Source organism: Phyllobates terribilis, unplaced genomic scaffold (assembly GCF_046119375.1).
Source record: "Phyllobates terribilis strain yellow unplaced genomic scaffold, ASM4611937v1 Scaffold_1030__1_contigs__length_461401, whole genome shotgun sequence".
NCBI lineage: Eukaryota > Metazoa > Chordata > Amphibia > Anura > Dendrobatidae > Phyllobates > Phyllobates terribilis.
The window spans coordinates 255189-272537 of NW_027363790.1; the positions used below are offsets into that span (position 1 = coordinate 255189).

Here is a 17349-nt window from a genome sequence, read left to right on the forward strand (position 1 = left end):
TTTGAAGAACCTAGAACATAAGACATATTTTCAGTTGTTTCACACTTTTTTGTTAAGTATATAATTCCACATGTGTGAATTCATAGTTTTGATGCCTTCATTGTGAATGTACAATTTTCATAGTCATGAAAATACAGGAAAACCTTTAAATGAGAAGGTGTGTCCAAACTTTTGGTCTGTACTGTATTTTTTATTATTATCCCTCTGAGGACGCATGTGAGTGCTTCCTATTTAAATGGTAAGGCATTTCATCATGCTCATATATTTGAAGCAGTCTAGTCTCAAGAAAGTCTGGGACACAGAGTGAGTCTTTCAGCAGATTATCATTTAAGTTCCAACATCTGAAGCCTTGGTCAGGTATAGTCAGATTACAATATACAGGAGCATGATCTGACCATACAGCAGTTCCTACCTGAGATGTAGGTTGCCATGTAGGCAAGTGACGGCTAATTAAGAAAAGGACTATACTGCTATGCATATTGTGTAAAGGAGAATAATAGGTATAATCCTTTACATCTGGATGTAGTATCCTCCATACATCGCCCGGTTGAGACCAAAGCACAATTAGCAAAGCTTTTGTTTGTGTTTTAGATTGGTGACTCCAGCCCCGGGACGCGTCTAAAGAAGGATCCAAGACAAAATTAAAGTCACCTCCAATGATAAGGTCCTCCGCAAAATATTTTAGTATGTTTAAGTAATGACGGTATATCTTAATTTGGTCACAATTAGGGAGATTGGAAAAGTTCTAAGTCAAAATTTTGGAGTAGATGGAGATCTTAACAAACGCATACCTCCTCTTCGTGTCAGACAGTGTTTCTACAATAGTATGCGCCAGTGATCTGTGGCGGCCTATACTCAGCACCTTAGACTTCAAAACTGCATTTTTCTGGGACGCCAAGATGAATAATATCTATTAGTAATCTGAGGTACAGTATATGATCGCCTCTAAAGTGTGACTCCTGAAGAAAGAGAAAATGTACGTGCTGTTTATGCCTACGATAAAACACTTGAGCTCCTTTCTCTGGAACATTAAGTCCTCTGACATTCAATGAACAAGTTTTGAGTTGTGCCATATTATATGAAAAAAAAGGGGGAATGGAAGAGAAAAAGGTTAAGAGAAAAGAGGATTTATAGATGGTAGATAGTAATGTCTACCTCTCAGTGTCTAAGAAGTATAGATTATGAATATATCAAAACAGTAGGAAATTGCGAAACAAGCAGATCCCAATGCAAGTCCCTAACTGGAGGTTGTCTTTACAGGCTTAAGTCAAACTTTCAGTTCTAGGATTCCTATTAGGTGGAACCATGGAATATAAAGCAAGTAATGTAATATAGCCTGATATTACAGTAGTATCATGTGAACTCAACTTATATCCTGGTCTAAGATCTTATATGAACTTAGACATTCTATATAGTGGAAGAGTGGCACCTAACGCTCTATTTAGATATATCTAATTATATGCTTAAAGAAATAAGTAAGCATCGGCAAACTGTCTCTCATCAGGGAAGACAAGATTCATTTCAGGAGCTCATATGATTGGCAGGTTCCTTTCCCATCTGGGTGCATCACCATCAAGTTCCTGATCCATTGAACGCCTTCTGTGACGTGCTGGAACTCTCTGTGGCAATGGTGGAGCAGGTGGCCAGTCAGATATATGGAATGTCCAGGGCATCACAGAAAGGTCTCATGTTGATTGGATCTTTGAAAATATACAGCTGGAATGGGTACCCCCAGGACTACATCAGGCCATTTTCCCGGATGGCATTAAGTAGTGGTTGCAATACCCTTCTTTTAGCAAGTGTCATTCAGGATAGATATGTGAGCAACTATATGCGTTTTCCATTGAAATCACCAGGACCCAACTCCTCTGCTTTCCTCACAATGGCCTCTTTTACATTGAAAAAAATATGCGACAGATAATGTCCCTTGGACGCTCAGGATCTGGGCCATGATTGCTTATTGTACGGTGCGCCTTTTAAATCTCCAGCTCCTTATCAATAGGATCACCAAGGATATTAGTGAATAATGATCGCAGTGTTGGCATAATCACTTGTGCATTGATGCTTTCAGGTATACCCCTTATCCAGATATTATTGCCATTTTCTTGATCATCAACCATATTAAACAGATGGTTTATTTACTGGCTGTGAAGATCCAGTGTTAGTTTCTGAGCATTATGATGGCCTCTAACTTGGACGACATTATCCTCTAATCTCTGTACCTCGTCAGTAAGCTGTGACAGGATAGAAGTGAGGGGACATGTTTCAGTATTGTATGTGGTCTCCAGCCTCTGAATATATTGCTCCATATCTTCTTTAGTAGGGATAGACGCAATCTGATATACAAATAAGTTATGTTGTTCCCCATATCAGAATAACCTGTGGCTGGGGGGTAAATGACCCGGTGAAGCAAGCACTGCTCAGTATGTGCTTTGGTGAGAGTACAGGGAGATTTGTGGGGCTGTTTTCTTGTGAGGCTTACATTAAGAAAGAAGTTGGTGCAGGACTTACAGCCTGGAGCTGTCTGGCATCATGAGGGTTAAGACTGCTTCTTTTACCACGTTGAAGTGAGGCAGTAATAGCTCCGAAGCAGGAAGATAAGACCTTCCATAAGAAACGCTGCATACCAGACATGCTGACGGAGGTGGAGGACCTCAGATTAACCTCTGATTTCTTCTTTCTTTCCCATATCGAAAGTCATGTTTGAGGCTGTAAATTGCTTATAATTCCCCCAGGAACACGGTCTGAAGAGAATACTCTCAGTGTGTGCATTCTCTTGGTGCTATGTCCAGGCCATGTCCTTCCTGTTGATGTACAATACGTCTGAAGGCAGCAGGATTGTGTGATGTAACAATCTTGTGTGATGTAACATCCTTACGGAAACGCGAGTTGTGACACCAATGGAACGGCACCAGAACAGGAAGTGCGTATGAGTGTTTTTATTTTAACAAGGCCAAACATGAGGAATGAGAAGGAGTTGTCCTAGTAGTGGACAACCCCTTTATGAAGATACAATTTTCGGTTAAAAATGAAAAAGGCTTCTCCCCTGTGTGACTTCTCTGAAGTTTGTTAAGAGTTGATTTCCGTGCAAAACATTTCCCACATTAAGAACATGAAAATGGATTCTCGTCTGTGTGAGTACTTTGGTGACTAAGAAGTGATGATTTCTTCACAAAACATTTACCACATTCTGAACAGGAAAAAGGCTTCTCCCCTGTGTGATTTCTCTGGTGTATAACCAAATCTGATTTCCGGCTAAAACATTTCCCACATTCTGAACAGCAAAAAGGCTTTTACCCTGTGTGAGTTCTCTGGTGCTCAACCAAAACTGATTTCTCGATAAAACATTTCCCACATTCTGAACAGGAAAAAGGTTTCTCCCCTGTGTGAGTTCTCTGGTGCTTAAGAAAACCTGATTTCCAGCCAAAACATTTTCCACATTCTGAACAGAAAAAAGGCTTCTCCCCTGTGTGAGTTCTCTGGTGCTCAACCAAATCTATTTTCCGGCTTAAACATTTTCCACATTCTGAACAGGAAAAAGGCATCTCCCCTGTGTGAATTCTCTGGTGCTTAACCAAATCTGATTTCCGGCTAAAACATTTTCCACATTCTGAACAGGAAAAAGGCTTCTCCCCTGTGTGAGTTCTCTGATGTTTGATAAAACTTGATTTCAATCTAAAACATTTCCCACATTCTGAACAGGAAAAAGGCTTCTCCTCTGTGTGAGTTCTCTGGTGATTAACCAAATCTGATTTCCGGCTAAAACATTTTCCACATTCTGAACAGGAAAAAGGCTTCTCCCCTGTGTGAGTACTGTTATGCTCAACCAAATTTGATTTCCGGCTAAAACATTTTCCACATTCTGAACAGAAAAAAGGCTTCTCCCCTGTGTGAGTACTGTTATGCTCAACCAAATATGATTTCCGGCTAAAACATTTTCCACATTCTGAACAGGAAAAAGGCTTCTCCCCTGTGTGAGTACTGTTATGCTCAACCAAATATGATTTCCGGCTAAAACATTTTCCACATTCTGAACAGGAAAAAGGCTTCTCCCCTGTGTGAGTTCTTTGGTGCTTAACAAAATTTGATTTATCGTTAAAACACTTCCCACATTCTGAACATGAATAAGGCTTCTCCCCTGTGTGAGTTCTCTGATATTTGATTAAACTTGATTTCTCTGTAAAACAATTTCCACTTTCTGAACAAGAAAATGGCTTCTCTCCTGTGTGACTTCGCTGGTGATTAAAAAGATCTGATTTCTGGTTAAACAATTTCCCACACTTGAAACAAAAAAATCTATTCTCTGCTGTGTGAATGCTTTGATGTTTAAGAAAAGACTTTTCGAGGGAAAAACTATTTCCATATTCTGAACATGAAAATGGCTTCTTTGCTTTAGGAGCAGTTTGTTTTTTAATGCTTATTTTGTGACTTTGATTTTCCTTGGTAATCAGCAATGAATCAGAAGACAGGACGTGTTTCAAAGGATCAGATGCCAGATCTTTGCTGTGAATGGATGATGGTATATCTGGAGTAATGGCATTCACTTCAATTGTATCTTGTTTGATCTCAAGATCATCTGATTTAAAAATTGAAGATGTCAGCTGTCCCTCTGATCTCCTGGTACAGTCATCTGCCAAGAATAAAACCAATTATTATTTATGAATAACATATCCTTAAAATTTATATTGTTGAATATTTCTACTTAAACTCTCCATAAAAATGTACTTTATGTAAAAGTATCATTATTTACCAAGAAAACATATCACAGAAAAAAATCAGCCTTACCAACACCAAATCAGGTAACAAATGCATTAGCATTTTAGTGTTGGTTGGGTGTACTGGGGTGTCTGTCCATGTGGGGTGCACTTATATAGTGCTGGGCAGTCCTCCTGATCTAATAGTATTGGCATCATCAATAGGCTGTAAGCCAGACACTGTGCATCAAACCTACCTGTGTGACTGGCGTCCTATGCAAGCTTCATCCGTGCGCATCTTTAATACTAGGCAGCCACCCCCTCCATGAATTGGTAGGTTTGTGAGTGGTTGCTCCATCAGTATTTTGCACCTGCGCTGCCCCCACCTTTATCATGGGGGTCTGCGGCATCCTGCTAGTACATTTGTTATATGATTTGGTGTTAGTAAAGCTGTATCTCTTTTTCTGTGATTTTTTTTACATTTTGCCCTATGTTAGCCGTCATTATTCACCAAGACAATAACAGTTCACAGTCTAATAGAAAACCTCATAGGATGGAGCAGTAAAGCGTGGTGTCCAACTGTTTGTTAATTCTGCCTCCCAAATATGGAATAAAAAGCCACCAAACAATGTTATGTAGGTGAAATAATATCAATAAAAACTTCTACTCATCTCACAAAAAACAAGTCCCCACTCAGGTCCATCATCTGTCAATGGAAAAACAGAGGTTTCCACATTATTAGTGGCTCAAAGGCTTTTGAAAAGCAACATGGCTTCCATAAACCAATCCAGCAATATCCACTCTCCCAAAGTCAAATCTCCCCCTCACTTCTGAGCCTTGCAGTGCGCCCAAAACACATTTAGCATCCATGTATTTGGCATTACTATACTGAGAAGAACCTACTTAATTTATGGTGTGTGTCTCCTGGAGCACAATCTGGACACTATGTGTTGGGTAATGAAATTATAAATTTGTAATTTTCACTCTCCAACATCCACTGCGTGCTAATTTCCGGAAAGTGCCTGTGGAGTCAAAATAGTCACTACTCCTATAGATTATTTTACTGAGGGTTATAATTTCCAAAATGGAGTCACTTTATGGGGATTTCTACTGCTCTGGATTTCTGCAATTTGGTCACATTAGGGCTTCTGTAAATGGTGGGTCCCATCTCCTCTGGGATCTGCTCCTGTGACGTCTGCTTCTCTCACCAGGAGCCGCCTTATTCATCCGGCAGGTGGCGCTGGTGATGGAGGAGACGTCAGAACCAGAAGCTCTGGGCGGCGCAGTCTCTGTCCAGCCACTAAGATTAGGGTTGCTGGGACCAGTAGTACCATCCAGTCTGGCAGTATGGGTGTGTGTGCTGTCCAGCTGGAGTAATCTGCTCCCTGCATTTGGAAAGCACCGCACCCTACTAAAGCTGGAAGCATATTGCCGGAAGCTGCCAGATACAGCCTTGTTCTCCTCTGGTTCAGTCCTCTGTGCTCAGCTCCCGGGCTTGTGTATTTGTTCCCTGTTGTGACCTCGGCCCGTTTACTGACTACTTTTGTGTCTTCTGATTTTGTATTTTCTCTGACCCCCTGGTTTTGACCCGGCTATCTGACTACTCTTCTTGCCATCTCACACCACAGAACATTAGGTAACACTGTGGCCCAAGCCTAGGGGTCTCTGTCTAAGTCCAAATCCATGTAGAGGGGTTAAAGGGTGATGAGCAAGGCAAACCCTGGGATCTGGAAAATGGAGTAGATAGCGCCAAGCCTGTTTGTGGTAGCCATATGTTGAGCTGCCAGGTGACAGTGAACAGCGTCCCCAATACATTGTGTCTGCAAACTATCCCAGCAAAATCTGCATTCAAATAGCTAAATGGCGCTCCTTCCCTTCTTAACCTGCCATGTGCCCACACAGTAGTGTACAACCGTATATCGGGTATTGTCGGATTCAAGAGAAGTTGGAATATAATTTGTAAGGTCCATTTGTTTCTTATTATCCTTTGTGAAGAATCTCAAAGTTATCACCATATAAAGTGACACGCGTCAGATTTGAAAAATGGGCCCAGATAGGAACACAAAACTGGCTGCAGGACGGGGTTAAATCACAGTATTTTGGGCACTAACTACTATAGTCAAAACTATGAGTATAGACAATAACATCTACTGAAATGATCAATCTCAACAGTCTCCATCAGTAAGTAGTGAGTAATTAGTGGTGAAACCTCTCTGTGGTAATTGGAGTATGGTGCTCGGTGGCTCTTGGCTAGGCATGAGCGAACATTTCAATGTTCGGTTCTGAAAAGTTAGCAGAACAAATTGATATTCGCAGAATTTATTAGTCGAATATTCGTCAAACATTTCCGAATCCCATAGGAGTCAATGGGGGGACCAAAAAAATGCATAGGGAACACCTAGAAACGGGACCAAAAGCTGCGAAAACACATCAAATTAGGGAAGTGCCATCAATTGACCCAGAGTACAAGTACTGTAATTATTATTACTGTGGCAGCGAAATTTATTCAGTTGCGCTTTACATGTCAAAAGGGGTCACCGACTGGTACAACAGGAGAGAGGACCATGCCTGCGAGGGCGCACAGGCACGGACATGGTTTGTGGATCCACTGTGCCAGGGAACCCGGAGAGCCTGGAGGGGCGTGACTAAGCGAGCACCGGACTGTTCACTAGAGCCTCTGATGGTGAGGTTAGACTTGGCTCCCGGTGAACGCCAGGTGCCACTCCAGGACAGACCAATGGACGCTCAGCAGCTGGACCCAGTAGAACAGACTAGATGGCGGTGCAGGCAGAGTCTGTATCGGGAGTGCAGCAGGCAGAGTCTGTATCGGGAGTGCAGCAGGCAGAGTCTGTATCGGGAGTGCAGCAGGCAGAGTCTGTATCGGGAGTGCAGCAGGCAGAGTCTGTATCGGGAGTGCAGCAGGCAGAGTCTGTATCGGGAGTGCAGCAGGCAGAGCCTGTATCGGGAGTGCAGCAGGCAGAGCCTGTATCGGGAGTGCAGCAGGCAGAGCCTGTATCGGGAGTGCAGCAGGCAGAGCCTGTATCGGGAGTGCAGCAGGCAGAGTCTGTATCGGGAGTGCAGCAGGCAGAGTCTGTATCGGGAGTGCAGCAGGCAGAGTCTGTATCGGGAGTGCAGCAGGCAGAGTCTGTAGCAGGAGTGCAGCAGGCAGAGTCTGTATCAGGAGTGCAGCAGGCAGAGTCTGTATCAGGAGAGCAGCAGGCAGAGTCTTTATCAGGAGTGCAGCAGGCAGAGTCTGTATCAGGAGTGCAGCAGGCAGAGTCTGTATCAGGAGTGCAGCAAGGACTGGTACACAACCTTACACAACTTAGACTGCAGAACAGGAAGGTTCCACTACAGCCAACCCAATAGATGGAGACCCAATTAGGATTCCCCACATTTAAAAAAATTAGTGGCAGACGTCAGCAAAGTGGCATCAATTTCACTACAGTAGAAATAGTGTAAATAAGACCCACACCTCTTCCAGTATAGCCAACCCAGAAGATGGGGACCTAACCAGGAGTGTTCACATTGCCTTAAATGAGGGCCTAACACCACCGAAGTGGCACCAATGTCATCAGACTACAAGTAGTTTAACGCAGACCCATACCTGTCCCACTACAGCCAACGCAAGAGATGCAGATTCAATCGGAAGTGTTTACATTTAAAAAAATAGGGCCTAAGATCACCCTTTCCATGGCCAACAGATTGGAGAATGTGGAGTTCAACCTCTTAGCTTTGTCGTGTGTGGGATGAAACAGTCTTTTACGTGACTACAACAGCGGGATTGAGGGCTGGCTGCAGTACTGAGAAAGGGCAGAGTATGGTGAAACGGACAAACCGATAGACCGTGAGTGAGGTGCATGTGGATATGTTACGGTGGATTAAGAAACGTGTGGTGTGCTCAGAGAAACAAACACAGCAGGCATGTCCGTTTCACTTACAGCTGACTGGCTGTCACTCAGCCTAACTGCAGTGGGTATACAGCTGGTTCTGTCGGACACCTGCGTGACAACTTGGCACGGTAACAGAGGAGGAGGAAGAAGCAGCAGAGGTGTTTGATGGGGCGGCTGATGGTTGCTTTTTGAAAATCTATTTTGAGTTTATTATGTTTGCGTACCCGTTTGGGGAGAACAATATCTGCACCAAATGCTCAATTTCACTACATTCACTCCATAACTATAGAAATGCATGGAGACCAAAACCTCTTCCACTACAGTCAACCCAATGGATGGAGAACCATTCAGGATTCCCCATATTTCCAAAAATTAGCGGCCCACATCTCATCCAGTACAAACAACCCAAGAGATGGAGACTTAACCAGGAGTGTTCACATTGCCCTAAATGAGGGCCTAACACCACCGAAGTGGCATCAATTTCACTAGAGTATAAGTATTGCAAAGGAGGCCAAAACTAGTTCCTCTACAGCCAACCCAATAGATGGAGACCCAATCATGATTCTCCATATTTCAAAAAAATTTGTGGCAGACACTAGCAACGTCTAATCAATTTCACTACAGTAGAAATAGTGTAAATAAAACCCACACCTCTTCCAGTACAGCCAACCCAGGAGATGGAGACCTAACCAGGAGTGTTCACATTGCCCTAAATGAGGGCCTAACATCACCGAAGTGGCATCAATGTCATCACGAGCTTGTGCAAAAAATGTGTGAAAGGACTCCCAGAAATTGCTTCTGCCACTTACTCTGCTGCTGTTGCTAATGTTTTGGCGTTGACGAGCTGACGTGCCGGAGGTTGAAAGACTACAGCTGCGACGCACACTGTGTGCCTCACTGTTATCTTGGGGAAAACCTCTATTAAAGGTTGCTTAAAAGCTTGTTTCGATACTCCAACATAAGCGGGTCCCTTTTCAGGGCGGGAAGCATCTGGCAAAATTGACTCAGATCCACGTTATAACAGAGTGGCAACCCAGTAGTCAGCATTATTTCGAATCCTAGCTATACAGGGATCATGTTGCAGATAGTGCATCAAGAAGGCACTTATATGTCGGGCTCTTCCAGGAGGTCCAAAGCCAGGCTGTATTGTGGGCTGCGTAACACTGATGCTTGTTTCCTACGTCCCCTCCAGCCAACCACGTTCAAACAAGAGGGGATGATTATCCTCATCATCCTCTGACAGCTGCTCGCCCATCACCTCCTCCTCCATTAGTTCTTCGGCTCTTGCACCTTCACTAACAGTTTGCCTGGTATCACCAAACCCCCTCGATCGCTGTAATCCAGCGTCACTTGGCATAAGCCTGTGTGACGACAGTCTGGAAATTTGAGACATTGGTATCCCTTCCGCATCCTCCTCTTGTTCTGGGGCCAGCACCTCCTGCTGCAGGTTATTCAAAGTTTGCTCCATCATGTATATGTCCGGAATAGTGATGTTGATGATGGCATCGTCAGTGCTAACCAGTTTAGTAGCCATTTCAAAACCGTGCAGAATGTGCAGAGGTCCCTAATCTGTTCCCACTCCACAAACGTGATATGCTCCAAGTCCGTACTGTGTTGCCCCAAGCTATACGTCATGACATACTGTGCCAGAGCTCGTTGCTGCTGGCACAGTTGCTGCAACATGTGCAGAGTGGAATTCCACCGCGTCGGCCATCGAAGATCAACCTGTTAACTGGCACGGACAAAGACCTCTGTATCGATGCAAGTCGATGACATGAGGGGTGCGAACGTCGGAAGTGAGCACACAGCTTCCGTACTTTGTGAAGCAGCTCATCCAGGCCAGGATAGTGGCGGAGAAATCGCTGTACCACCAGGTTGAGGACGTGAGCCATGCAAGACACGTGTGCGATCTTGCCTAGGCCTAGGGCCAATAACAGGTTCGCACCGTTATCGCACACGGCCTTCCCTGGTTCTAGGTTCAGCGGAGACAGCCATTGCTCAAACTGAGCCTGGAGAGCTGCCCACAACTCTTCACCTGTATGATTGAGATCTCCAAAGCATATTAATTTGAAGACTGCCTGATTATGGAGAGCCCTGACTGCGCAGTAAGGAGGTGGTGTGTATTCGCTCCGCACCTTGGAACGCGGTGTCTTGTTAAGGCAGAGGTTGAGTGCGCAGGTGGAGGCCCTAGAGGAGGTGGAGGATGCAAAAGCAGTGGAGGAAGTGGGAAATACAGAGGTTTCTCCTGCAAGCCTTGGGGATTCCAAGATTTGTGGAGCAGCTCCTTCCCCGCCTGCCCCCACAGCCACCAGAGTCACCCAGTGCCTAGTCAGCGAGATGTAAAGCCCTTGGCCTTGCTTACTCATCCAGGTGTCTGAGGTGAAATGCACCCTGGCACACATAGATTTAGACAAGGAACGGGTGATGTTGTCTGCGACATGCTGGTATAGCGCAGGCACAGCTTTCTTAGAGAAGTAATGGCGACTGGGCAACTGGTACTGGGGGACTGCGACGGCCATCATTTTTCGGAAACCGTCTGTATCTACCAGGCAGAAAGGCAGCATTTACGTGGCCAACAGATTGGAGATGGTGGTGTTCAACCTCTTAGCTTTGTCATGCGTAGAATGAAACAATCTTTTACGTGACCACAACTGCGGGACCGAGGGCTGGCTAAGGTGCTGAGAGAGCGGAGTATGGTGAACCAGAAAAACTGGTGGAGTGTGAGTGAGGTGCAGATGTTACGGTGGATTTAGAAACATGCGGTGTGTTCATTGAAACGAACACAGCAGGTGTGTCCGCTTCCATTAGAGCTGAAGGGCTGTCACTCAGCCTGACTGGAGCGGGTAAAGAACCAGAGTTTCTGCGATGGGAGACCTGCGTGACAATACTTGGCATGGTAACAGAGAAGGAGGAAGAAGCAGCGGATGCGTTTGCTGGGGCAGATGATGGTTGTTGAGGTGCGCTGTTCCGCATTTCAGCGCAGTAAGATTCGCAGGGTAAAGAATGTTGTTTGAGCATGTGAACGTTCATGCATGTAGTAGTCAAATTTACTGAGTTTTTTATCGCAAAGTTTGCAAAAAACGTGAGTTGGCTCATCCTTTTGCAGTGACCAAAAAGGCCCATACTAGGCAACCCTTGCTGCCACTGCGAGCTGCAGACCCATGACAGCTGCTGGCCACAGCCACGGTTGTGGCTAAGGATGCAGTGCTCCTCGTGCTTGCATCACTCCATGTCTGCGCCGTAGGGCGAAATGTAACCTCCTCGTCATCCTACTCCACCTCCTCAGATGAGCTACTCGGCTGCGTGACTATGGGTTCACACCAAGTAGGATCTTCAACCTCGTCATCATCCAATGTGTTATCCCATTCCTCGCCCTCAGACCTCAGAGTGACCCCTCTCCTCTTGTTGCCCTGACAGCACAGTACAGTCCGCATGAGCCTCAGGTATCAGAGTCTCATCGGGATCACCTCCCTCCCCTGCGGTTAACGTCTGGTGACGAGGGTCAGGAACCTGCTCGGACCCTACTTCATCCTGCCCCGAATTCAAGCTAAAAAAATTTTGGGCATCGGTGCAGATGCTTTCCTCCTCTTTACTCTGTGACTGTTTGGAGTACACTTCTTATGTCCATGCAGTAGAATGGGTGAAGAGTTCTACAGACTCGCCCATCTGTCGTTCGCTACAGTCAGTTGGGCAGTTGTGATGTGGTGCTTTCACTAACATTACCACGTACCCCACGTACACATTGAACACCAAGCCTATTCCCCTTCCACCACGCCCTCTCTTTTTCCCACTCATGTTGGTCAGATACAGTGGTAGGAGCACGCAGTTAACTAAAAAAAAATATGTTTTTTCCTGTGCAATAACACAGCACACACCTAAATTTCAGCGACACTAAATGACAAGGTAAGATATGGCCTGCCGTATAAGGTTACTAACAGACAAAAGAAATTTGTTAGTGTGCATGAGGCCGATAAAACCTACAAGATATTCTCCAAACAATTTCAAACTGAGATGTCCCCTACTGTATTACTTTAGGAACAGAAGAATTATTTTTTTGAATGTGGATGAGGCCAATATAACATAGAATATATGCTCCAAAATGTTTCAAACTCAGATCTAGCCAGCTGTATCACTTTACTCAGAGCAAAAAATATTTTTGGGTTACACTGCATAAGCTCTGCGTCCAGCTGGAAAAATGTATTTTTTTACTCAGATACTATTTTAGCGGAGTTGAACTTGAGTTGGTTTCAGACACTAAAAAAAACTTTAGTGCACACAGCTTTCAATATCACAATAGCAACAGAAAAAAACAGATTTTGTACTCTGCAATATGAAGCTCTGCAGACTGTGCAGAGCACAATTTCAACCCCACTAAATGAAAAGGTGCGCTGCGCTTGCTTGATCACATTAGCAATTGCAAAAAAAGATTCAAGGTATCCTGAGACATGGAGCTCTATACCAGCGGTGCACAGCACTATTGTATGGCATGGGCCATCTGTTTCTGTCAGAATCTCAGTACTTGCACAGGAACACCAAAAATGTGCTGCACCATAGGTTGCAGAGGTACACAGGCCAGGAATTATCTACACTATCTGACTACGATACAAGCGCCCATCTATCTAGCTAATATCTCTCATTACACAGGAGAACTCTGAGCTGCGTCTGTCTCCAGCAGTGACATGGATATAATGGCACTGAGGGAACATGGCCGCTTTTTATATTGAGAGGACATGTGATTTCTGCAGCCAATTGCAGAAGCCCTTATGTCTGGACAGTGTAGATGATTCCTGCGCTATGATTGGCTGGCTGCGCTTTCCTCAGTTAAAGTTACCGCCCACAGAAAAAAACAAAAAACATTGGGCCGCTGATCTGACCTGTTCTAAGCTCTCCACACTCACCTGGCACATGTCACCGCCCATCATACACTTGCACTATGCTAACAAAACTGTTCAAAACGCCGTGGTTGCCCTGTATTCGCGGTCCAGTGCAAATTCATCTAACTTTTTCGATTTTAAGAAAATTTGCTCGCCTTTGCGATCTTGAATCCGAATGTGCCATATTCGTGCCGAATTTGAAACTTTCGAACATTCGCCGAACAAATTCGCTCAACACTACTCTTGGCAATCTAAACTATCATAAGGGCCAATATTTTCTGTCAGATGAGTTTCAAGAAGAAATATTACAAATTCAAAGAGAACTTTTTATAATAGTGCAGAGATGAGACGTCTTAAATTTAGCTGAGAGATATATCATGGCACAGGTGTAATGTTTTCTGTATAGTTTATCACAATCTGGCTTGAAGTTAGTTGGTTTTAAAAGAAATTTAAAACTCAGGATAAAGGGAAACTCTGTTGTTATTGTACAGAAATTCACACTTGGCCCTCACTGCACATTTAATGTTGTAGATCATAAATGTGAAATTTGGCCAGAAAGACTGGACCTGGTCTTGTAGGGACCATATGAGCACATTCAGCAGAACAGAAGGGAGAGAAGGTAGATTCATCCAATAAGATATCAGGGTTCTAGGAAGCCAACAGCATCATTACCCTCCGCTTTCTCTTACAGGCCCATCATAATATTTTTCTTCAAGTGATTTTCTGGCTTTGTGGTTTACAGATCTGGGCAGGTAACGGTCAACGTCTCCTAATCACAGGGAATAGGTGGAAAATCCAGGTTGTAACTTCTATGGAAAAGGGTTTCAATGCCCAAAATCATTTGAACAGTTTTGGGTGGAAGAGAATGTTGTGGTCTAGAGGCAAAATGGTGATCACACGATTGTGATACGGCCGGACTACACCAGCGATAAAGCAGCCACAGCCGGTGACTGAGAATAATCTGTGACTTCTCTGCATTTAGTGGTTACTACTCACCTGGGTAGTCATATGTAGGAATCTCCTCCTTACACCGCTCATCACCCCTTACATATGTCTCTATAGTATTAATATGGGTCAGATCTTCACTCTGAAACAAGTATTGTAAAAGTCACAAACAGATGAGAAGTCACATCTATGATCAGCTCTAATCCTGCCATCTCCACCGTTCTCATTACACAAGTATATAACATATAATACTGGTGGATAAAACAAGACTGAACACAAGACCTTCACAGATGTCTACACATCATAGGGGAGATCTCATGGCACCTTCTCTCCATCTACCTGATGATCCTGAGGAACATTGGGATCTTCTTGTTTACAGTCCTGTGGAAGAAGAGGACGGGGACATCTCTCTGGTGTTGTCCTCTTACTGGATAGATCTGGAGGAAACACATACAGGGACTGAATTCATTCTTTACATACAGATAATTATAGGCCGTGTGTATTTAGTCCTGTCTATTACCTGGTGATGTGAGGGGCTGGGGAACCTCCATCATGACGTCTTTGTACAAATCTTTGTGTCCTTCTAAATACTCCCATTCCTCCATGGAGAAATAGACAGCGACATCTTGACATCTTATAGGAACCTGACACATACAATGATACAGTCATCCTCCCGAATTCCTTCATAGCGTTACAGTATAATGTCCCAGCATTCCCAGCAGTGTCACCTCTCCTGTCAGCAGCTCAATCATTTTGTAGGTGAGTTCTAGGATCTTCTGGTCATTGATGTCCTCATGTATCAGGGGGTGAGGTGGAGGCCCCATGATTGGGCACAGGGGTCTTCTCCATCCCTCAGACACAGGGTCCTGACGGCGCTCTCTAGAGGTCTTCTTCACTACTGTGTAATCCTGGTTATGGGAGAGACACATTAATAAATCTCACTACAGACATTTCCAGAGTCCTCACCTCTCCAGTTCTGTCCATCTGTTATTCCCATATATAAGAATGATGTAATGTGACGTCATCAGAATCTCTCACCTCTCCAGTAAGACGGAAGAGGATCTCTAGGGTGAGGTGTAATATCCTCTCCGCCATCTTGTCTCTGTCCATATCCATATTTGATGGGTCCATAAGGAAAATTATCTTAAATAGAAAATCTTCACTGAGAGGATCTGATATTGTAGGGACCTGAATGAGAAGATGATGAGCCGATGTAACATCATAAAAATCCTGTGTGATAATACAATTACTGGAGATAATAAAAGGAAACATATGAGGAGATTTATTATTTTACAGTATTTCGTTTTCTGCTTTACATCTAGTAATAAAACCTATATATTTTAGGCCACATACAACAAGCAGTTTATTCCTCGGAGTCTGCAGCTGAACACGTTTCTCAAAGACTCATCTTCCATAACGCTAATTCTTCTCTCATTTACCGACACTGGAATCGGCATTAGCAATACTGCAGGAGATATTCATTACACCTGACATGAGAAATAACTACTTCATGAGGAGGACAACATCTTCATCTTCTACTATGGCTCTAGAAACATATTTAGCCAGATTTCTTCACTGACTACATCTCCTCCGGTCGCCTATATGAATGTTTTCCGTCTTCCCCGGACTGTAATCTTCTATCACATTAGATCTCATGTCTGATTCACACACAGAAGTTTGAGGCTTTGATACATGGTAAGGTTTTTAATATTAAACAGAGTAGGACTATCCCGAATGGGTTCATCTTGCCATGGTGGGATAGCTTTCATGCTATTTTTGATCAAAAATAGTGTTACTAGGAACCCTATTTTATTTAAATGCACTTTTGGTTTTTATTTATTTACAGCAGGGTTTATGATCATTTTTCTTCTTAAAGGTTTTTTTTCTGATTTATGGCCATAGTAAACATGCATTGATATGCTGCATGGATACCAACTTAAACCAAGCTCAAATTCTGTGTTTTTTTCATGGGCACCATAGTGGCCCTGTGGGCTGCTGCTATGGATGATACACCCCTAACTATCCAACTATCATATGGTAAAAATCTCATAGGTCCTGTATTTATTAGTATCTGCATGAAGAATGGAGCTAAGTGAGTATTTATTAAAGGGAATCCACTCCACCGACTACCCCACGGCCAGCAAGCATCAGAATCTTCACTGAATAAAAAGCAATTTCTCAGCAAACAGACCTCTAATATGAGGCATTCAGGTATGTATAGATTCACATTTCTATCACCTGTATGCCAATATTAGAGGTCAGATAAGTCCCAGGGGGTGATAGATTCCCTTTCATCAGTGTGGGGTAATCATAAAACCAGATATGTATCAAGGTACTGTAAGGTGGCTAATGGTCGCGTAGTTGATGGGAGGTATGTGTCACAGAGATGGCTGGTCTCTGTGATGTAACCCGGAGTGTTTCTCTAGGGCACATAAGCACTAAGAGGATTGTTTGGTGCACCTGGGAGCCGGGTTACGGTTAGGCTAGGAGATAATGGGCGGGTCCAGCTACCCCCCACATACCTCACCTCTGGGTGTGGTTAACAGCCTATAAAATGGAGGCTGTTGTTTGGCACATGGTCTGTGTGTTTGGAGGGAGAAGGCCTCCTGTGTACAGTCATGGCCAAAAGTATTGAGAATGAGACAAATAGTAATTTTTCCAAAGTTTACTGCTTCATTTTTTGTAATGGCAATTTGCATATACTCCTGAATGTCAAAGAGTGATCAGCTTAACAGCAATTACTGTACTTGCAAAGTCAATATTTGCCCAGAAAATGAACTTTAACCCCCAAAACACATTTCAACATCATTGCAGTCCTGCCTTAAAAGGTGCAGCTAACATCGTTTTAGTGATTGATCCATTAGCACAGGTGTGGGTGTTGATGAGGACAGGGCTGGCGATCAATCAGTCATGATTAAGTAAGAATGACATCACTGGACGATC

The 17349-nt window shown here is 43.9% G+C and overlaps 1 protein-coding gene across 1 annotated transcript in view; it reads right to left on the reverse strand.

The window, feature by feature from the left end:
- Window positions 1–1476: 1476 nt before the first annotated feature.
- The window catches only part of LOC141241987 (uncharacterized), a 41705-nt gene continuing 25832 nt past the window's right edge, over window positions 1477–17349 (reverse strand). Inside the window, exons 2-7 of the mRNA XM_073668823.1 lie at window positions 15445–15594; window positions 15135–15314; window positions 14927–15050; window positions 14746–14843; window positions 14458–14548; window positions 1477–4630 (exon numbers count right to left, since the gene is read on the reverse strand). Of these exons, the coding sequence (XP_073524924.1) occupies window positions 3294–4630; window positions 14458–14548; window positions 14746–14843; window positions 14927–15050; window positions 15135–15314; window positions 15445–15537 (1923 nt within the window). The 5' untranslated portion in view covers window positions 15538–15594 and the 3' untranslated portion in view covers window positions 1477–3293. The remainder of the gene's footprint in view (window positions 4631–14457; window positions 14549–14745; window positions 14844–14926; window positions 15051–15134; window positions 15315–15444; window positions 15595–17349) is intronic.